This window comes from Pleuronectes platessa, chromosome 7, assembly GCF_947347685.1.
Source record: "Pleuronectes platessa chromosome 7, fPlePla1.1, whole genome shotgun sequence".
NCBI lineage: Eukaryota > Metazoa > Chordata > Actinopteri > Pleuronectiformes > Pleuronectidae > Pleuronectes > Pleuronectes platessa.
Genome location: NC_070632.1, coordinates 847,711 through 865,894, shown reverse-complemented (window position 1 = coordinate 865,894; position 18,184 = coordinate 847,711). Strand labels below are relative to the sequence as shown.

Here is an 18,184-nt window from a genome sequence, read left to right as displayed (position 1 = left end):
CGTGAATATTAATTATTAGTTACATGTCAGAACTGATAAGATGCACAAACCAGGTATTTACAAGCAAATCCACCCACTGTAATAAGTATGAGGTCTAGATCTCATCAGTGTAGATCAGCAATACATAAATACATGTAGAACAACTACAAGTTTACATGAGGCAGAGAGAGAGAGAGAGAGAGAGAGAGAGGGGGGGGAAGAGAGAGAGAGAGAGAGAAAGAGAGAGAGGGGGGAGAGAGAGACAGAGAGAGAGAGAGAGAGAGAGACAGAGACAGAGAGCGAGAGAGGGGGGGAGAGAGAGAGAGAGAGAGAGAGAGAGAGAGAGAGAGAGAGACAGAGAGAGAGAGAGAGAGAGAGAGAGAGAGACAGAGAGAGAGAGAGAGAGAGAGAGCTATCGTAGTGATGTCCACATCTTCTCCAAACAGGACGATCGCTCTGATCCCAAGTTGATGAAGTTGACGGAGGACTTCCTGCTCGGCCTCGTTCAACCTGAACCGTTCACGTCTGGAGACGACGGGTCCACGAGTCAGTTTAATAAAAACCAAACAAACCAAATACAAGTGGACAGTGGACATGAAGCTGCTGGACGTCAAAGAACAGGTTCGATTCAGAGCCGTTTAAAAAGTCTCTTTAATTTACATGTTCACAGAAGTTTTCATGAAGGTTTTCTGTTGATTCTCAGCTTGTAACATTTCATCTTTTTCATATTAACTAACAGGGATGTTTCGCTGAGAGCATCAGATTTTAATCTCCACAGAAGATAAGAGAACAAACTTCTATTTGCTCAATAAGTTTTGTAAAGTTCTTCTTTGACAGACCAGTGGCTCAGCGGATCAGCTGGCCAGTCTGTCGTTCAGGTAGTTGGACGTCTTTGCGTCCTGCAGCATGGTTTTGGTGACGTGGTCCAGTTTCTGCTGGTAGGCCAGTCTGTAGCGGCTGTACACGTCCTCGCAGTGCGTCAGCAGGCGCTTCACGTGCACAGTGACGCTGCTGGGAGCGCCCTCCAGTCTGAAACCACAAAGACACACAACGTGAGCTGAGGTCAGAAGGTCGTCTCATGAAGGACCAGGTCGGCGTCTCACTTCTTGAAAATGTCCTCGAACAGGCTGGAGGTCAGCGGGCGGTGGCGTTTCAGCTCCTCCAGGTAAACGAAGTCTCCTTTCAGAATCACCTTCTGGAACAGAACCTCGGCCCAGTCGGGACTGACGCCGTACGCCTCCGACACCACAAACACCTGCCGCACAAAACACACAACTTCTGTTGGAGCTGCGGCTCCTTCCACATCGTGCACTTTACTTCTCAAGAGTCTTCTAACGGTCAGAAGACTCCACGCTGCGTCACCACATCACCACACTCACACAATGTGTTTTCTAAACATCAACAGACTGAAGGTTGTGAAAGTGTTTCAGTGAAGCAGGAACAGGAAGTGACCTGGTAGCATCGCGGCAGCTGGACCAGCGTGTTCAGCAGCACCGCAGGTCGCAGGTTGATGACACGTACGTCTGAGCCCTGGTTCAGGAAGTGGAGCTGAAGAGCGACTAGCTTAGCTGTGAGGACACAGCGAGTCGCCTGACGCACACACGAGTCCTAGAAACACACACACACACACACACACACACACACACACACACACACACACACACACACACACACACACACACACACACAGACAGACAGACAGACAGACAGACAGACAGACAGACAGACAGACAGACAGACAGACAGACAGACAGACAGACAGACAGACAGACAGACAGACAGACAGACAGACAGACAGACAGACACAGTTAATAACTCTCTTCAGTGAGTGTTACAGGAAGCTGGAGGAGCTCAGGTACCTTGGAGAAGCTCTCAGCTGCGTCCTTCAACAGACCCAACACTTTGACCAATGAGCTCTTCAGATCCGGCGTGACGACTGTTTGGAGACAAGTCGGTGAAACTCATGGTCACATGACACGAGGAGGAACCCTGACTCAGACGTTCACTGACGGTGAATCCTCACCCCACTCCTGAGACTCGATGATCTTCAGCTGCGTCCTGGCAGCCATCTCGTGGTTCTCTCCGATCTCCCTCCTCATGCTGAAGCACAGCGCCACCATGTTGTGCTTCTCGCTGTCTGCAGGGAGGCAGCGCCTGATGTAGTCCAGCAGGGCCGTCTTCAGACTGGAGCTCTGCAGGGGGACACACAGTTCATCTACCTGCTCCTCCTCCAACAGGAGAGTGTGTGTGTGTGTGTGTGTGTGTGTGTGTGTGTGTGTGTGTGTGTGTGTGTGTGTGTGTGTGTGTGTGTGTGTCCACCTGTCCTCGGTCCATGTCCACCTTCTTCCTCAGCAGCATCTCGAAGCGATGGTTCTGATGCAGCAGGTCGAAGACGTACGTCATCTCATCATATCTGCCGATGCCTGTCAGCAGACGCACCTGCACACGCACACAGACACACACACAGACACACACATCAGCTTCAGAGCGACTGACACACGTGTGACAGAGGCGTGTTTCCTGGCCTGTGGGGGAGTGGGCGGGGCTTACCAGCAGGCCGTAGTGCTCCCCCGGGGCCAGGTAGGTGTGGCTGAGGTGACGGGCGGCCTGCAGCACCCGGACGATTCCCTCCATGTTACAGGTGAGACTGAAACAGTCGTGAGCAGCGATCAGCAGATCCACGACTGAGACAACAAACGAGTTTTAACTTCGACTCAAATCAAAACTAATGTCTCATAATGAATAAAGACTGAATCTCTGTAATAATAACATGATATTAACATCAAGTCCTTTAGTCGGTGTGTGTCTGTCTGCCTGTGTGTGTGTGTGTGTGTGTGTGTGTGTGTGTGTGTGTGTGTGTCGTACTGCAGCTCAGGTCTCTCAGTTGAACCACGTTGACGTTTTCCAGCAGTTTGATTCCCACCAGATTCGGGTCATCACATAGTTTGATCAGCTGAAGCAGCGAGTCCCGCCCCTCCGACGGCCGGAATACCTGCTTCTCTACTGGGTCACGTGCACACACACACACACACACACACACACACACACACCAACACACCAACACACCAACACACCAACACACACACACACACACACACACACACACACACACACACACACACACACACACACACACACACACACCTGTCAGAACACCACCTGAACACGTCTGTATTCTAACACACCAGAGGATTCAGTGACTAAGTTGTAATGTTGTGATGAACTATGAGGACGTTTCTCCACACTGAGACTCCCCCCCCCCCCCCCCCCCCCCCCGATGTTCAGACCCTGCTCTCACCCGGGTGGAGGTCGTGGGCGGAGGCCAGCAGCGCCTGGGCCACGGCGGAGGAGACCAGCTCGGCCACCGTGTCTGTGGAGAGGCCCTGGGCCCGGATGAAGGCCTGAGCCTTCCTGAAGCGCTCGGGCTGATCCGACTGCAGCAGCAGCTCCAGCACCGAGCGCGGCTCCTGGAGGCAGATGTGACTGAACGAGCTCTGCAGCTCCTGCACACCACAGAGACTCACACACTCAGTTCATCTGAAGTCAACCATTTGGATCCAGATGCAATGAAATCACATCAACAACACGTGAGTACAAGATGTTAAGACACTTTCTAGTGGTGGACAAAAGACTGGGACATTGAGATGATGTACAAAAACTAGAAGACATGAAAACATGGCAGAGCGCATCAACGGGCGACTGTGGCTCAGAAGGCTGACGGTTCAATTCCCGGCTTTACCACTACATATTCTTATATATTTATATATTTACATACATATTTTATATTCCAGCAGCACAAGAACACTTTCCTACTGGACACTGACACAATCACATCATTGCATTCCTGTATCTGTAAATATGTTCTCCGTATGTGATTTATGTTTGTATGTCAGTGATGTGTTTAAGTTTATAAGCTACTGGATGATCTGAATTCCCCACGGGATTAATAAAGTATCCATCTATCCATCTATCTATCTATCCATCTATCCATCTATCCATCTATCCATCTATCCATCTATCTATCTATCCATCCATCCATCTATCATCTATCTATCCATCCATCCATCCATCCATCTATCTATCTATCTATCTATCCATCTATCCTCCGTTTCTCCTTCTTTCCGTAGTGTCCTCGGGCAAGACACTGAACCCCACATGGCTCCTAACGTAAAGAGGACCCGTATGAATGTGTGTACTTATACCTTTGAATGTGTGTACTTATACCTTGGAGAGCTGGTAGAGGCTCAGGACCTGTTTGCAGTAGTTGTTGCCATGGCAGCACTGATCCACCAGTCGCTGCAGCTGGGCGGCGACCTCGTCTTCAGGGGGCGGAGTCATGGCGAGCGACAGGCTGCCGAACGATGACGCTGGATCAGAGAGGAGACGCATCACTTCCTGTTTTTACTAAACCGTGATATTCTTAAAATCTTTAAATGTAAGTATTTAGAATACTTTGTAAACAGCTACAGAGAAATACAACGAGTCATTGAGAGGAGCCGTGGAGGGAAAGTAACTAAGTACATTTGATCAAGTACTACATAAAGTAAGGTACAAGAAACTAAACATTTAACTTATGCATTTCCCTTTTATGCTTCTTTATACTTCTACTTTATACTATATTTATTCATTCAAAACATTTATATTGAATATTTAGTTACTAGTTACTTTGCAGATTCTGTTAATTGACACAGAATATTGTAAACTACCCAATGTTCTATAAAGTTAGTTCAAAGGAACCAGCTGCAGGATGTGTTGTTCTTTATGAAGAAACTCATGAATAATGAATGAGGCGTACAGGGGGTGATGCTCCTCCTCGGCGGCGCCTCTGACTCCTCCTCCTTTGGGGCGGGGCTCAGTTCTCCGGACGCCAGCCCTCGGCAGCGCAGCACCACCCACACGTCTGGGTGGTGCAGACAGAAGTAGCGGCAGACTCGGCTGGCTTCATGGATACTGCCGTCATCTAATAGCTGACCAATCAGTGAAGCCAGAACTCTCCTCTCCTCGGAGTTGATGTCCTGCTCCTCCTGCTCCTCCTCCTGCTGCTCCTGCACCTCCTGCTGCTCCTGCTGCTCCTCCTGCTCCTCCTCCTCCTGCTCCTCCTGCTCCTCGGAGCGACCCGGCAGTCCGTCCAGACGGAGGCAGGTCTCCGTGTTCAGAGCTGATATGTTGGAGAAGGAGAACTCCTTCATGAGAACTTCATACTTGTTCATTTCCGGTGCGACGGCGGGCGGTGGCAGGTTGAAGACGCTCTCCTGCTCCATGGCCACGGCGAGGACGTGTTGCCGCACCCGGCTGATCCAAAGCTTCTTCTCCATGCTCTCCAGCTGGTCGATGGGAGTCGGGCTGAGCTGGGAGAGCCAGTGAGCAGCGAGGCCCAGCAGGAGGCAGCGCTCCTGGACGTCCAGCAGCTCCGTCTGAACGTCTGCAGCTGCTGAGGAATCTGAGGCTTCAGCCTGCGACAAGAAGAAACAGGAGGCTGATCCTGGATCAGTGCTGTCGCTCTTCAGCTGCTCCTGACAACTCCTCCAGAAACTGACCCGGGTCTCCAACCTCCTCCACGTTGTCTTGGACTTCTGGGAGTTCATTTCCTGAAGGAGCTGAGTCAGAGAGAGAAATGTGATGAAACAAACGTTATGTATCAGGGTTAACAGCCAGCCACCAGGGGGCGTACGAGCTGTCTTGGGTTCACTTTTGGGAGCTGACATGTCGTCCATCCTAATTTACAGTCTGTGGTTTAGAGCTGACGGTGGATCTGGAGTAAAAGTTCAGGAAATCTAAGAAGTATAAAGTCAAATCTAAATGTTTCTTGTCAATCATGATGATAAAAATACAAGATGTCTGTGAATTACGATGATGTCATCAGACCTGGCTGAGCAGCAGGTGGTGGACGGGCAGGTCGGCCAGCAGCGCCACCTTCCTGGCCTGAGTGTAGCGCCCCCTGGCCTGCAGAGCGTCCACAGCAGCCTGGAACTCCTCCTGCTGGACAGAGGGTGAACTGCACTGAAGCAGCCTGGGAGACAAGCTGACGTCTGAGCCCTGCAGCAACTGACTGAGCCGCGACAGCTTCCTGAAGTCTGGACCTACACACAGACACACACCGGAGACACAGACACACACCGGAGACACAAACACACAACCAGGACAAAACAAATCCATTGAAACAGGGATGTGTTTCTAGACTACAGCAAAAAAATAAAATTTACTGTGAGGCGTCCTGAGTTAATCGACCAATCAGAGTTCAGAACTTCTCACCAGCTGGAGGAAACCACTTTGCTGAGGGGGGGATTCACTGTGGATTCAAACGTCTCCTGATCTAAGAGATTCTCACATGTTCTAAACTCACCGTTGGACTTGAGGAGCTTGTCCACGTCGGCCAGGAGCTGCAGCAGGCGGTGGAGGTCGTACTGGGAGGAGCAGCGCTGCAGCATCGTGAGGAGCAGCACCGAGGCCTGGCTCTCCACCCACTGCAGGGGGAGTCCACCAGGGGGCACCGGCCCACGGTTTCTCAGCTGCACCGGCAAAGGAAAAGCAACAGATGAAGAAGGAATAGTTCAGTGTCTGTTGTGAACGTGTGTGTTTGTAATGTTGTGTTCTCTCGTCATGTGTTGATGCTTTAGAATTCTTCTTCTGCATCAGTGAGTCGTCCTCGTTCTTTGTGTTCATCCTACCTGGTTGATCTGCACTGAAGCTGCATCCATGACCAAACTGATTCTGTGTCAGTGTTTTTGATCAAATAAAAATGATGATTTGAAGCCTAAATGTATTCTGTGAATAACCCTGGTGATGAGCTGATGGTGTTAGTCTCCTCAGCTCGATGGTGGAACTCACAGTGATCAGCGTCCTCTGGAAATCCAGCAGCTTCACTTTGGCCTCGGAGAAGTTCCTGTAGTCACAACACAGCTCGAACATCCTGAGCACCAGCACCAGGGGGCAGTCCTGAGAGATGAACGTTAATGACCATTATCAGGTTCATTCGATCTAATAATCATCTGACAATCAAGATGAATAAGAGTCAAGTATGAAAGTTATGAAATCGGATAAAAGAGAATAAATTTGTACGTAAACATTCGAGTGATTAAAAGAAAAACAGTCAAATCCCTGAAGGTCGAGTCAAGAAGGAAATGGAAAAACTTTTATCCCCAAATTCAATAATATGATGCTTTTTTAGAAACCTCCGCTGGATGAAAAAATATAGTAATAAACTGCTGCACTCGTCTGGTTTCACATGCACAACTATAAACGACCACAACAGACACACAAACACAACAGAAGATGATGGAACTTGACAATGAAACAAGCACAGTTACTGAAGTCGAGTCAGCCTTAAAATGTGATGCCCGTCTATTAGAGGTGTTACAGTACAGGTGCATTCTTCTTATTGGGGTGTTTCAAGCATCTGTACCGTAATACCTCAAGCAGACAAGCATCACATTTCAATCTGCAGACCCACAGTCCCTTGTTTCAGTCAACATCCGTTGTCCTGTGTGTTGTGATTGTGTCTCTGTGTTGTGGCGTGTGCAGTTTTTTACCCTCTGGAACAGAGCGAAGCCTCGTAGGAGGGGCCTGACGTGGCCCCGCCCCAGCAGCGTCCTCCAGATGATTGACAGGTCGTGCAGGGTCCACTCGTGGTGCTGTGGAGCTTCGAGCAGGTGGGCGGTGGCTTCACTCAGTGTGACATCATTCACAGAGGTCAACACCCACGCACACAGGCAGGGCAGCAGCTCCGCCCCCTGTCAATCAAACAGTGTACACCAGTGACATTTCTTTAACAAACATCACAGTGATTGAACTATTGGATTGTTGTTATTTACCTGTTGACAGGCAGCCAGCACAGCCAGTGTGGGGCAGCGTTGCACCAGCGCCTCGTGCAGCAGGAACCTGCAGGGCGACGCCTCCTCCTGGCTCTGCAGCAGGACCTGGAACAGCTCCCTGAGGGGCTCCGGACCCCCAGAGGCCTTCTCTGTGCTCCCACACTGCGGCTGCTCCTCAGATCCACTGCTCCTCCTCTGACGGTGCAGCTGCAGCTCCTGGAACGCCAGGCTCAGGTGAGCCTGGAGGGCGGGGCCAAACCGAGCCACCAGTGACCTCACCTGGAGGAGGAGGGTCAAACGGAGGTCACATGACACGAGACATTACACCAGTTTGATGGTGAGGGTTTCTACACTGACATGTTAATGTGAGGAGTTGTGTGTTCACCTGCTGGGGCGGGAAACTGTGCAGCTCAACAAACAACAGGAAGTGGACAAACTGTCCGTCATCGGCGCAGTGGGCGGGGTAAACAGAGCTGAGCTCCAGACTGTGAAGCTGACAGAACTGAACTGGCACCGCCCACTCCTGAGACGCCTCGTATGACGACCTGACACACACACACACACACACACACACACACACACACACACACACACACACACACACACACACACACACACACACACACACACACACACACACACACACACACACACACACACACACACACACACACACACACAATTAGAACAGGAACAAATAAGCTGTTAGTATTTAATCTAGAAATAATTTTGCAAAATGTAAACAAATATAAACTGTAGCTTTACTCATGGAAACATCATAATAATTTGATTAATGCCACCTAACATCAGATAACACCAACAGCAATAAATCATAAAATCATCACACAACAAACCATCAACAGTCAAAAGAGCAGAAACAAATAAATCAATATTTGTATCAAACAGAGAAACAGAAGTGAATTGAAAGTTAGTTTGAACAGAAGGTTTTTAAAGAGTTTAACTGAATCTGAAAACACTTGTTGATTCATGTTAATGTTTTAAATCAGTGAACACCATCCACCGACCTGGCCACGCCCCTCTGCTCCACGCTGTCCGCCACTGCAGCCTCCAGGTAACCAATCAGCTGCTCCGCTGCGCCAGGCTCCGCCTCTGCCAACTTCACTCCTTTAGACACCAAAACAAAACAGATCATTGTGTGTAGAGAGTGTGTGTGTGTGTGTGTATGTGTTGTGTTGTGTTGTGTTGTGTTTACCCAGAGTGTTTGGATGGTGTGTGTATGTATGCATGTTGTGTTGTGTTGACCAAGAGTGTGTGTGTGTGTGTGTATGTGTGTGTGTTTGTTCTGTGTGTTGTGTTGTGTTTACCCAGAGTGTGAAGCCTCTGTGTGGGAGCAGAGTGTGTGTTGTATTGTGTTTACCCAGAGTGTGCAGCCTCTGTGTGGGTGCAGAGTGTGTGTTGTGTTGTGTTGTGTTGTGTTTACCCAGAGTGTGCAGCCTCTGTGTAGGGGCAGAGTGTGTGTTGTGTTGTGTTTACCCAGAGTGTGCAGCCTCTGTGTGGGGGCAGTGTGTGTTTTGTGTTGTGTTGTGTTTACCCAGAGTGTGCAGCCTCTGTGTGGGTGCAGAGTGTGTGTTGTGTTGTGTTTACCCAGAGTGTGCAGCCTCTGTGTGGGTGCAGAGTGTGTGTTGTGTTGTGTTTACCCAGAGTGTGCAGCCTCTGTGTGGGGGCAGTGTGTGTGTTGTGTTGTGTTGTGTTGTGTTTACCCAGAGTGTGCAGCCTCTGTGTGGGGGCAGTGTGTGTGTTGTGTTGGCTCCAGTGCTGCAGGATGGAGTTCATGGCTCTGAGGTCGACTCTCAGGCGCAGGCTGCAGACTCCGAGCAGCTCACAGAAACAAACGGCTGCAGACGTCACCGACGGGACGTTGAAACACTGCAGAGCAAACCGGTACACCTGCTGCCGGGCCTGCTGCCAGCTGCAACACACACACACAGACACACACACAACTAATGTTATACAGCTCAACAATGCTTATTTCCAGACTGACTCGAGAGGCGGGTCGTAACTCACAGTAGCGTGGAGTCGCTGCAGCTGCTCAGCTGCTGGACGAGGAACGTGGCGAAGGCGAAGGACGGCCGGCCGTGACGGAGGTAGTACAGGAAGTCCAGGTTCTCCACCAGAGCGAACCTGTTGACCAGGTGAGGGCTGGAGAAGTGAGGCAGCTCAGACGTCTCTGTGGAGGAGGACACCAGAACAGGAGTTACACACAGCCTCACTCAGCCTCACATCTTTGTTTCTACCTCCTTTCTGTGAAAACTCGTATTTCAGGTCTTTGTCTGATTTAATATTTGCGGATCTATGAATATGTGAATGGGGCCGGCCTCTCTCACCAATAACCTTTCTGTTTCATAACTGTACGTTGCACTATGACACGTGGTGATGTACGAGTTCATGAGCTGAGCTAACGTGTGTAGAACTCTGATGATCAGCTGCACTCTCCTCTGAACCCTTGAAATGAAGGGTTCTGGTGTTAGAGGATCTTTCTATCATCGGGTAACAGCAGCGTCCTGCTGATCTCTGCTGTGTGGAGCTCACCGGTGGAGTTGAGGGTGTTGGCCGCCTGCCAGCCAAACAGCCTGGACGGGTCCAGAGGATGGAGCGACTGGAAAACACAACAGCTCAGTACGTTTACTGGAACCAGTAGGAAGGTTCAGACAGTCAGAGGGGACAGCGCTTCAACACAGGATGAGGTTGACACACAGTGAGGACAGTGAGGGCCGGGGCTGAAGGTGTGAAGGTACCTGCAGCAGATGGTAAACAGAGATGTCCGAGGACAGGCTGTGTCCCCGGGGCCCGGGGGGGAACAGGGCGGCCTTCAGCTTGGAGTGGGGGGCCAGCGCCATCTTCAGGAGCTGAGGGTCGACTGTCCTCCCTGAGCCTTCTGACCCCTGGACCACCACCTGAGCACAGGAAGCACAGGGACCAGGTTCACTCACTGCACCGCTTCTAGATGTAATAAGCTCCAGCTGCACATGAAACATTTGCTCTATGATTTTCTTTTCTACTCTTGAATTTGTTTTGAGCCAGGAACAAGAATCCTGATCACAGGAAGTCGTCTGAACCAACTTCCATCACTTCTTTGCTCCTCAGGGCTTTAAAAACCAAACATCTCAGCAGAGGCAGAATCACATGAGGACATTTCAGACGATCATGGTTTGAACGTTCACCTGGTCGATTCCTCCGGGGGCGAAGGTGATGGCAGCCAGCGCCAGCAGACTGTGTCCCTCCAGCAGGAGGCTGCTGAGAGACGCCTGACTGCCCGGCAGCAGAACCTGAGCGCTGGTCAAACAGGCCTGGAAGAGCAGGCGAGGGTCTGGAGGCCGGGACGGACACAGAGGACACGTGTTAGTGTCCCACTTCCTAATGTCGAGTGGACGCTTGATAAAGTGAATTAAACTTAACACAAGTACATGAAGTAAGAAAATAATCCCAGAGTATGTTAATGACACTCGGCTGAAATAAAACAAATAAACTAATCTAACTAATTCATTTTAACTGTTTATGATTCGTTCCAGATTACTAATCTGGGTAATTAAAACTAAATTAAAGTATTGTCAATCAACTGATAAACAAAGGCCCTGAATCACATTCAGAAATAACCCTAACCCTAACCCTATTGATGCCCGAGGGGAATTGGGTTAAAAAACATAATTTCATATCAATTAATCATTTGGTAAAATGTTAAATATGATAATATATAGATACAGAAAAATTCCAATTTCCTTGACTTTTGTTGATTAGTGTGTTTTATTAAACGTGATTGATCTGAAGGAGACAGTCGGCTACCTGACAGATCCCTGGTGATCTCCTGGATCTTCACCATCATCTCGAACCAGGGCTGACTCTCAGACAGGCTCTGATTGGTCAGGACGGGGCAGTTCCTGGGAGTCAACCTGTGGCGAGCAAACATGGATACGTTACGACCTTTGACCTTTCACCACCAAAATGTTATCAGTTCATCCTTCAGTCAAACTGAACATTTGAAGAAAGTGCTTCTGGGCGTTCTTCAGATATCATGTTCATGAGAACTGACCCCCTCCGGCCACTGGAGGGCACTGGCCCGGGGAACACACACCTGTAGTGCTCCAGGTAGGTGTAGAGCAGGTACTTCAGGCCGTGGTCCAGACAGAAGGTGATGACGAGGCCGTGGAGGTCGAGGCCGAGCGCCGAGCGGTACTGAGGGACGGGAGGAGACGAAGCCATCGCCCCCCCGCCCTGAGCCAGCCGCCACAGCAGCTTCTCCAGATCCTCCAGCTCCTCCGGGATGAAGCGGCCTCGTCTGGAGGGACAACAAACAGGAAGTTCAATCCAACAATGTAAAACAGACGCTTCCTGTTAAACGTTTACACAGCGACTGGATCTAACAAGCTCTCATCTGCACCTGGCCAGCAGGTCCAGGATCTGCTCCCTCATGTACGTGCTGCACAGTGTGTTGTTGTTCACCAGCTCTGGAACCAACTCTGGCCACAGGGAGGCGCCAGCGGTCTCTTGGTTCTGGATCCAGTCCAACACCCGGTGCTGGTCGTGGAGGGCGGTGAGGTAACGCCACAGCACGGCGGGGTCACAGGAGCTCAACTCTGAAGATCCAAGAACACCAGGAGAACTCAACAGTGATGTCATTCCCACGAGTCGCTCGCTGGTGTCGGGTTCTCACCTGTGTGCTGCAGTCGGGACAGGAGGACGCCGGTCTGACAGCTCTGGTCCCAGTTCCTCACCCAGTCCAATCGGACGTTCTGCCAGAGCCCTGCTTCCTCCTCAGACCGCCTCTGTCCCACCAGCTCCTCCAGGACCTCCTCGGCCCCGCCTCCCGGCTCCCTGGGAACCATCTGAACGACCCTGGAGAGAAGAGGAGTCGAGACAGAGACTGGTTTCCTCGTGGGTCATGAAGGAGCTGAATGCATGTGAGAGGAGATGAGATGAATCTGCACCTGAGCCCTGTGGAGTCTGCAGGGCAGCGAGATGGAAACACTGATCCCAGCTTCTCCATCTGCCTGATGAACATCACACTCTGCATCTCCTCCTCTGCTAAATAACTCCGCCTTGACAGCTCCTCCACCTGCGAGGGACCAATCAGAGTCCACAGGGACTTGTAAGGACACTGTCACACATATGCAGATGTGAAGCAAATATCTCAGGTCGAAGGTCATCAGAGTTGAACTCTATTGTCTTATCAGCAACATTATGGTTTTCAATCTTCTGTCCTGAAGTGATGAACTAGAGCCAAACGGTTTTTAAATGTTTTGTGAAAACTCTCTTGTTAAGTGGAGAAAAGCATTTGGAAATTACTAAATCACCATATGTAACTTATTATGACTAAATCTGCAGATGGAATATGTGTTGGATCCATGATGGACCAGGAAAAAGAAAATCTGAGCCAAACATCCGTCTACAGTGAACAGAGATTTCCAGAATAAAGTTCTAATGTTACAAGAATAAAGTCATAATTTAAAGCTTTTGTTAGAGGGAGAACCTGAGAAGTTCTAATGTTACGACTTTATTTTGGTAATGTCAACACGGCCCTCATTCTTAAATATGAGATGAAAATATGAAGATCACAGACTCACCACAAACTCCCTCAGGTGTTTGTCGTCCGTGTAGAGACAGAAACTGTGGAGCTGCTTCTTCACACTGAAACCCTGCAAACAAAAACCTTTCATCAGTTTCAAACCCACTTGTGCGTCGGTGTCTTCCATCCACACATCCGTGACACACGCAACACAAAGAGGGCGGAGACATGTCCTGACCATGTTGACGAGGAGGGCGGTGGCCGTCTCCACGTCTCGCTGCTGCAGGCGGGAGAAGACCTGCCGCAGCCCCTCCCTCCTCAGAGCCCACAGGTGCTGCTCCGGGCGGCTCCGCCTCCTCAGGATGGCCTGAGCTCTGGGGATCTGATTGGTCAGGATGGATCGCTGGACCAGTTCCTGCAAAACACACACACACAGAAAAATCTAACTAAACGCAAAAGTTTGACACAACAGGAAACTCTTTTTTATTCTCGGTACTAAGACGTCACCTCTGTCGGGAGCTGCTCCCATTCGTCCTCCAGCGCCTCCTCCTGGGCTGGAGCAGCAGAGTCGGTGCAGGAGACGTCGCCCCCTGCTGGCCAGGGATATCTCTTCATGTAGCTCCTCAGCTCAGTGACGTAGCGGTCCAGCACGTCCACGCAGCTCCGCACACCTGCGTCCTCGTCTGCTGACACAACAGAGCATTGTGTTACTTATGTTGGACAGGTGTGTGTGTGTGTGTGTGTGTGTGTGGGTGTGTGTGTGTGTGTGTTCGTACAGTGGGAGCTGGACAGCACAGAGCGGATCTGTGTGTTGACAAAGTTCAAGGTGAAGTTGAGCAACTGTTCTGAAAACTGTCGACTCTGAGCTTCACTGTTCGAGTCTCTGACGGCCGAACACAGCAGGTCCAACGCAGGACACAACTCCTGGACACCTGCGCACACAAAGAGACACACAAGGAGACACGCACACCTGAGCAACACAAAGTCATCGTGATAGTGGACTACCTGAAGCTGAGGTGTATACGTACAGTGGGTCAGGCTCGGCGTGGAGGCCGTCAGCTGATCTGCTGACGGGTTCAGAAGGTTCTCTTTGCTCTTCAGGTAGAAGTCCACCGTGTCCAGCTGACGGTTCTTCAGTCCGGCCTGAAGAGAAACTCAACTTTAAAACACAGCGGCCGACTGGAGAGGTCATCAGCAGGTGATGCCTGTGAAGGTGGGCGTTGCCTCCTACCTGCAGGGCGTGGATGGGGATGGAGCAGCGCCCCCAGCTGTTCAGGTGACACACTGCATCTACTGTTGCTGCACTTCCAAACAGCATCAAGCTGCTGAGCAGGTCCTGCTGGGAAACAGAGAACAAGACCTGGAACACGCCGGCCTCTGGAGACGAGAAGGTCGGATTCAGATGTCGGAAGTGAAAGTGTAATAATTAGGTTTTCTTCTTTGTAAGTGTGTTGTTACTGTGTATTTGTGCTGTTTTTTTAAATTGGTGGTTATTATGATTGTATTTAAATGTTGGTATATATTATTGTTTTTCATATGAATTCTCCCGGGGCGCCTCACAAGTTAGAACCGCCCCTGTGTGTCTACTGCTAAGCTCCATTCATTCACATCCCTGCCTCCACTGGAGTGACTCCACTCTGAGTCGGACTTACTCTTCAGCAGGAGTCTGTGCTGTCTCTCTCCACAGCGCAGGAGAGGAGCCGCCTCCTCCTCCTCCTCCTGGTGGAGGCTCACACTCCCGGAGGCAAAATCCCAGGAGGCTACTGTGGTCCGCCTGTTTCCGGGGCAGACAAAGGTCAGCAGGGCAGAGAACCCGGAGACAGAGAGCAGACACGGGGCGGAGGACTCAGGGACGGAGAAGCTGACGGTTGCTCCGCCGCAAGGGACTCGGCTGTGGGCCGAGGACGGAGCCTGGTGGGACTCCAGGTGAGGGAGGGAGGAGGACCAGGGCATCCCGGCAGGCTGGGAGGAGGTGGAGGAGGTGGAGGGAGGTGGAGCCTGCTGAGCTCTGCTGTACATGGAGGCCAGATGAGCTTCCCAGGAACTAGAGGTGAAGTCAGACGAATACAAGTTAGAGAGAAAAGTGAAGAATCAGTTCAGTCTTTAATTTCTGAGTCTCTGAAATGTGGATTCATCTCAGAACAGAACGATGCAACACGGACGCCATCGTTACTGAGAGCTGAGCAGTGTGAGAAATCATTCAGTGTTATAATCCAGAACTCTAAGTACCGGTCAGTACTGAAGGTCGATCCGAGGGCGGCGAGGCGGCAGCTCGACAGACCGTCCTGGTCTCTCATTGGCCCGAGGTCGGGGCGAGCCGGCGGAACGGCACAGATCAGGTGGTCTGGACACATCCTGAGGACAGAGACATCAGAATGAAGTTTGTTCTGTTTAGAATTCAGCTTTAATCTGCCTCAGATCAGTCGATGCTTGATGACAGCTCAGAGAAACCTGTCTGCAGCGCTCCGTCCAATCAGGCTCCGGTTTGGGATCTGATTAAGTGAATGTGCTTCGACTGTATTTATCAAAACAGAAGTATTTTTTTTGTCTGACTCCACTGATGATGTGAGACATTTGTTAACTCAAATTTCAAGAAGGAGCATTTATGCATCTGTATTTATGGGAAAAGATAGAAAAAAATCGATTCATACGATACAAAGTTTAAATGAATCCTGAATAATTATCTGTAATTTCTAATTTCTTGGTCTTTTTTTGGAAAACAGAAAATACAGGTTACTAATTCAAATAAATGATTTTACAGGGAAATATGATGATTCTCCCACATTTAGAATCTTTCATATTTGAGACCTGTCACCTGAGGAGTCAGTGTGTCTTTTCTCTTCCTGATCTACCACCACCTGTTAACTGGTATCATCTCTTATCTCTATTAAATGTAATATCCCCAAAGGAGGGGGGTGGGGGGGGGGGGGGGGTGCACCTGAAGTAGTGGTCGAGGTCCACGCCGACGGCAGCGTGAGACTGAGTGACGGCGACGGCTGTGCTGAGGTCAGCCGACACCTGGAGGAGGCAGAAGGAGGAGGAGGAGGAGGAGGAGGAGGCTGGAGAGGAGGAGACAACCTCGTCCTCCTCCAGGTCGGAGCTCAGGTACAGAGGGATATCAACGCTGGCCAGCAGGAGGCCGTCAGAGATCCTGAACACAGCTGGAGGAGGGTTCAAGAAAACACGGCTGGGAAATTGAGAGCAGGGATAAAGGCCGAGACCAAAAAATACAAGGATTTCATTATGATGATATTTCATGTGGTTAGCTTAGACGTAGTTACTTTAGTTTGAGAGTTTCTATCACTAGTTTGTTAGTTCTAGTCTGGTCCAATCACAGACTTGCTTTCTGGATGGAGCTGCAGATCTGGGCTCTGAGGATACAGATGATTCCAGCGGCGCTGAGGGTGAACAGTGTGTCTCTACAGACACAGTGACTGACAGCTGAGTGTCTGTCGCCTTCAGGCGGCTGGATGCTGCAGCAGGTTAATATCTGTGGCTCCGCCTCCGCCTGCAGCCACTGCAGCTGCAGCAGCCAATCATCATTCAGCAACACGCAGCTGCGGCCGGCGGCGAACGACAACAGACGCAGCGACTGCAGCTGGACCACACCTGAAGGCAAAGTTTTATTAAGTAATATTTACACATTAATACTAATTACTGACTATTCTAAAGATCTAAAGATGGACGACATGACAGCATCTTGATTGACCCCTGGTGGCTCAAAACATATAGGTCATAATAAAAGTTTCTCAAAGCTGGTTTTTGGCTTCTTCTTGTGTTGGACGTCACAAACTCAAGATGGCAACACTCATATCCTGGATATTAGTATAACTGTGTAACGGGAGGAAGTGAGGAGGTAACCCTAACCCTGAGGACGGGGGCGGGACTCACTGTGGTCCTGCTGTCTCACAGCCTGCAGCAGGAGGTCCGCAGCACATCCAGAGACGCAGAGCAGAGCGAGGGCGGCTGATGGTTCGACCTCCACCTCCAGCAGCTTCAGGTCACACTGAGGTCCCACAGCCAGGAGTCTGCTGACGCCCCGACTGTGGACGCTCTGCTCCTCCCAGGAGAACCTGAGAACCACGACGGGGGTCAGCTTCTCCTACAAGTCTTTGTATTTATTATCAAGACTTCATTTTAATAATCAGAGTGAAGTAAGGTTGATGTCAGTTGAAGTGACATCACAATGACAGTGTGGACTTGAAGAAACTTCAGATTATTTCCTGTTAAACTGCTGCAGCACTTTGGCCCGTGACAAACTTCCCCATGGGGACGATGAAGTATTTTAAATTGTCAGAACATCGCTATGACTCCATTTGTAAAATATCATCACACAAAAGCCATTAAACACAAAATATTCAGTGAAATTACGTCATATCTCACTGTAAACATCTCCCTCATGCAGTCTTTTCTTTTTCTCTGTGTGTATTTGTACTTTTCACTTTGTCGAGTGATATGTCTAAAACAGGACGTGATCACAAACATGTGACTTTACTTTAACAACTCTGTGTATCATAATATTTTATATATATTATAAGAAGTCCTTGATGTAGATGACTTGACTTCAGTAACGTCCCATCATGTAACGTTAAGGTTATTGTAACTGAGAAGTGAACCGGGGACTCACTCGGTGCAGGAAGCGTCCACAGCCGCCGGAGGAGCGCCTCTGTCCGCAGGGTCCCACAGCAGCAGTCGGCCCGGGGCCCCCGGCAGCGGGAGGCCCGGGGCCCCCGGCAGCAGGCAGCCGATCAAGGAGCCTCCCGGAGCGAGCTGCGCTCCGCGGATGTCCGCCACCTCCTCGCGGGTTTCGGGGATCACAGCCACCGCGATGGGGCTGGTCTCCGGCCGCGGAGCCTCCAGCATCTTGTTGCCT

General features: G+C 50.3%; 1 protein-coding gene across 1 annotated transcript; it reads right to left on the bottom strand.

Annotated features, from left to right (window-relative positions):
• Positions 1 to 612: 612 nt before the first annotated feature.
• On the bottom strand, positions 613 to 18,174 carry spg11 (SPG11 vesicle trafficking associated, spatacsin). The gene is made up of 40 exons (XM_053426321.1): positions 17,939 to 18,174; positions 17,203 to 17,384; positions 16,693 to 16,920; positions 16,250 to 16,472; positions 15,541 to 15,666; positions 14,964 to 15,355; positions 14,543 to 14,688; positions 14,340 to 14,454; positions 14,088 to 14,243; positions 13,819 to 13,994; positions 13,550 to 13,726; positions 13,370 to 13,441; positions 12,734 to 12,861; positions 12,460 to 12,641; positions 12,187 to 12,382; positions 11,881 to 12,084; positions 11,592 to 11,698; positions 10,973 to 11,118; positions 10,547 to 10,705; positions 10,341 to 10,407; positions 9,816 to 9,978; positions 9,512 to 9,720; positions 8,816 to 8,915; positions 8,176 to 8,335; positions 7,791 to 8,069; positions 7,509 to 7,709; positions 6,808 to 6,915; positions 6,323 to 6,488; positions 5,845 to 6,059; positions 4,775 to 5,576; positions 4,204 to 4,346; positions 3,278 to 3,482; positions 2,845 to 2,979; positions 2,530 to 2,663; positions 2,299 to 2,418; positions 2,003 to 2,171; positions 1,839 to 1,915; positions 1,432 to 1,587; positions 1,083 to 1,234; positions 613 to 1,008 (listed from the first exon to the last, which is right to left on the bottom strand). The coding sequence occupies exons 1-40, from the start codon at positions 18,172 to 18,174 to the stop codon at positions 834 to 836; spliced, it is 7,287 nt and encodes a 2,428-aa protein (XP_053282296.1). The 3' UTR covers positions 613 to 833.
• Positions 18,175 to 18,184: the final 10 nt, after the last annotated feature.

Bases quoted from the DNA above. Each gene is read 5' to 3' on its own strand.
- spg11 (XM_053426321.1), bottom strand. From the start codon at position 18,174: ATGCTGGAGGCTCCGCGGCCGGAGACCAGCCCCATCGCGGTGGCTGTG. The intron at 10,408-10,546 runs GTACCTTCACAC...TGTGTTTTCCAG, and splicing joins CTGTTTACCATCTGCTGCAG to TCGCTCCATCCTCTGGACCC. The intron at 1,009-1,082 runs GTGAGACGCCGA...TTGTGGTTTCAG, and splicing joins TTCGAGGACATTTTCAAGAA to ACTGGAGGGCGCTCCCAGCA.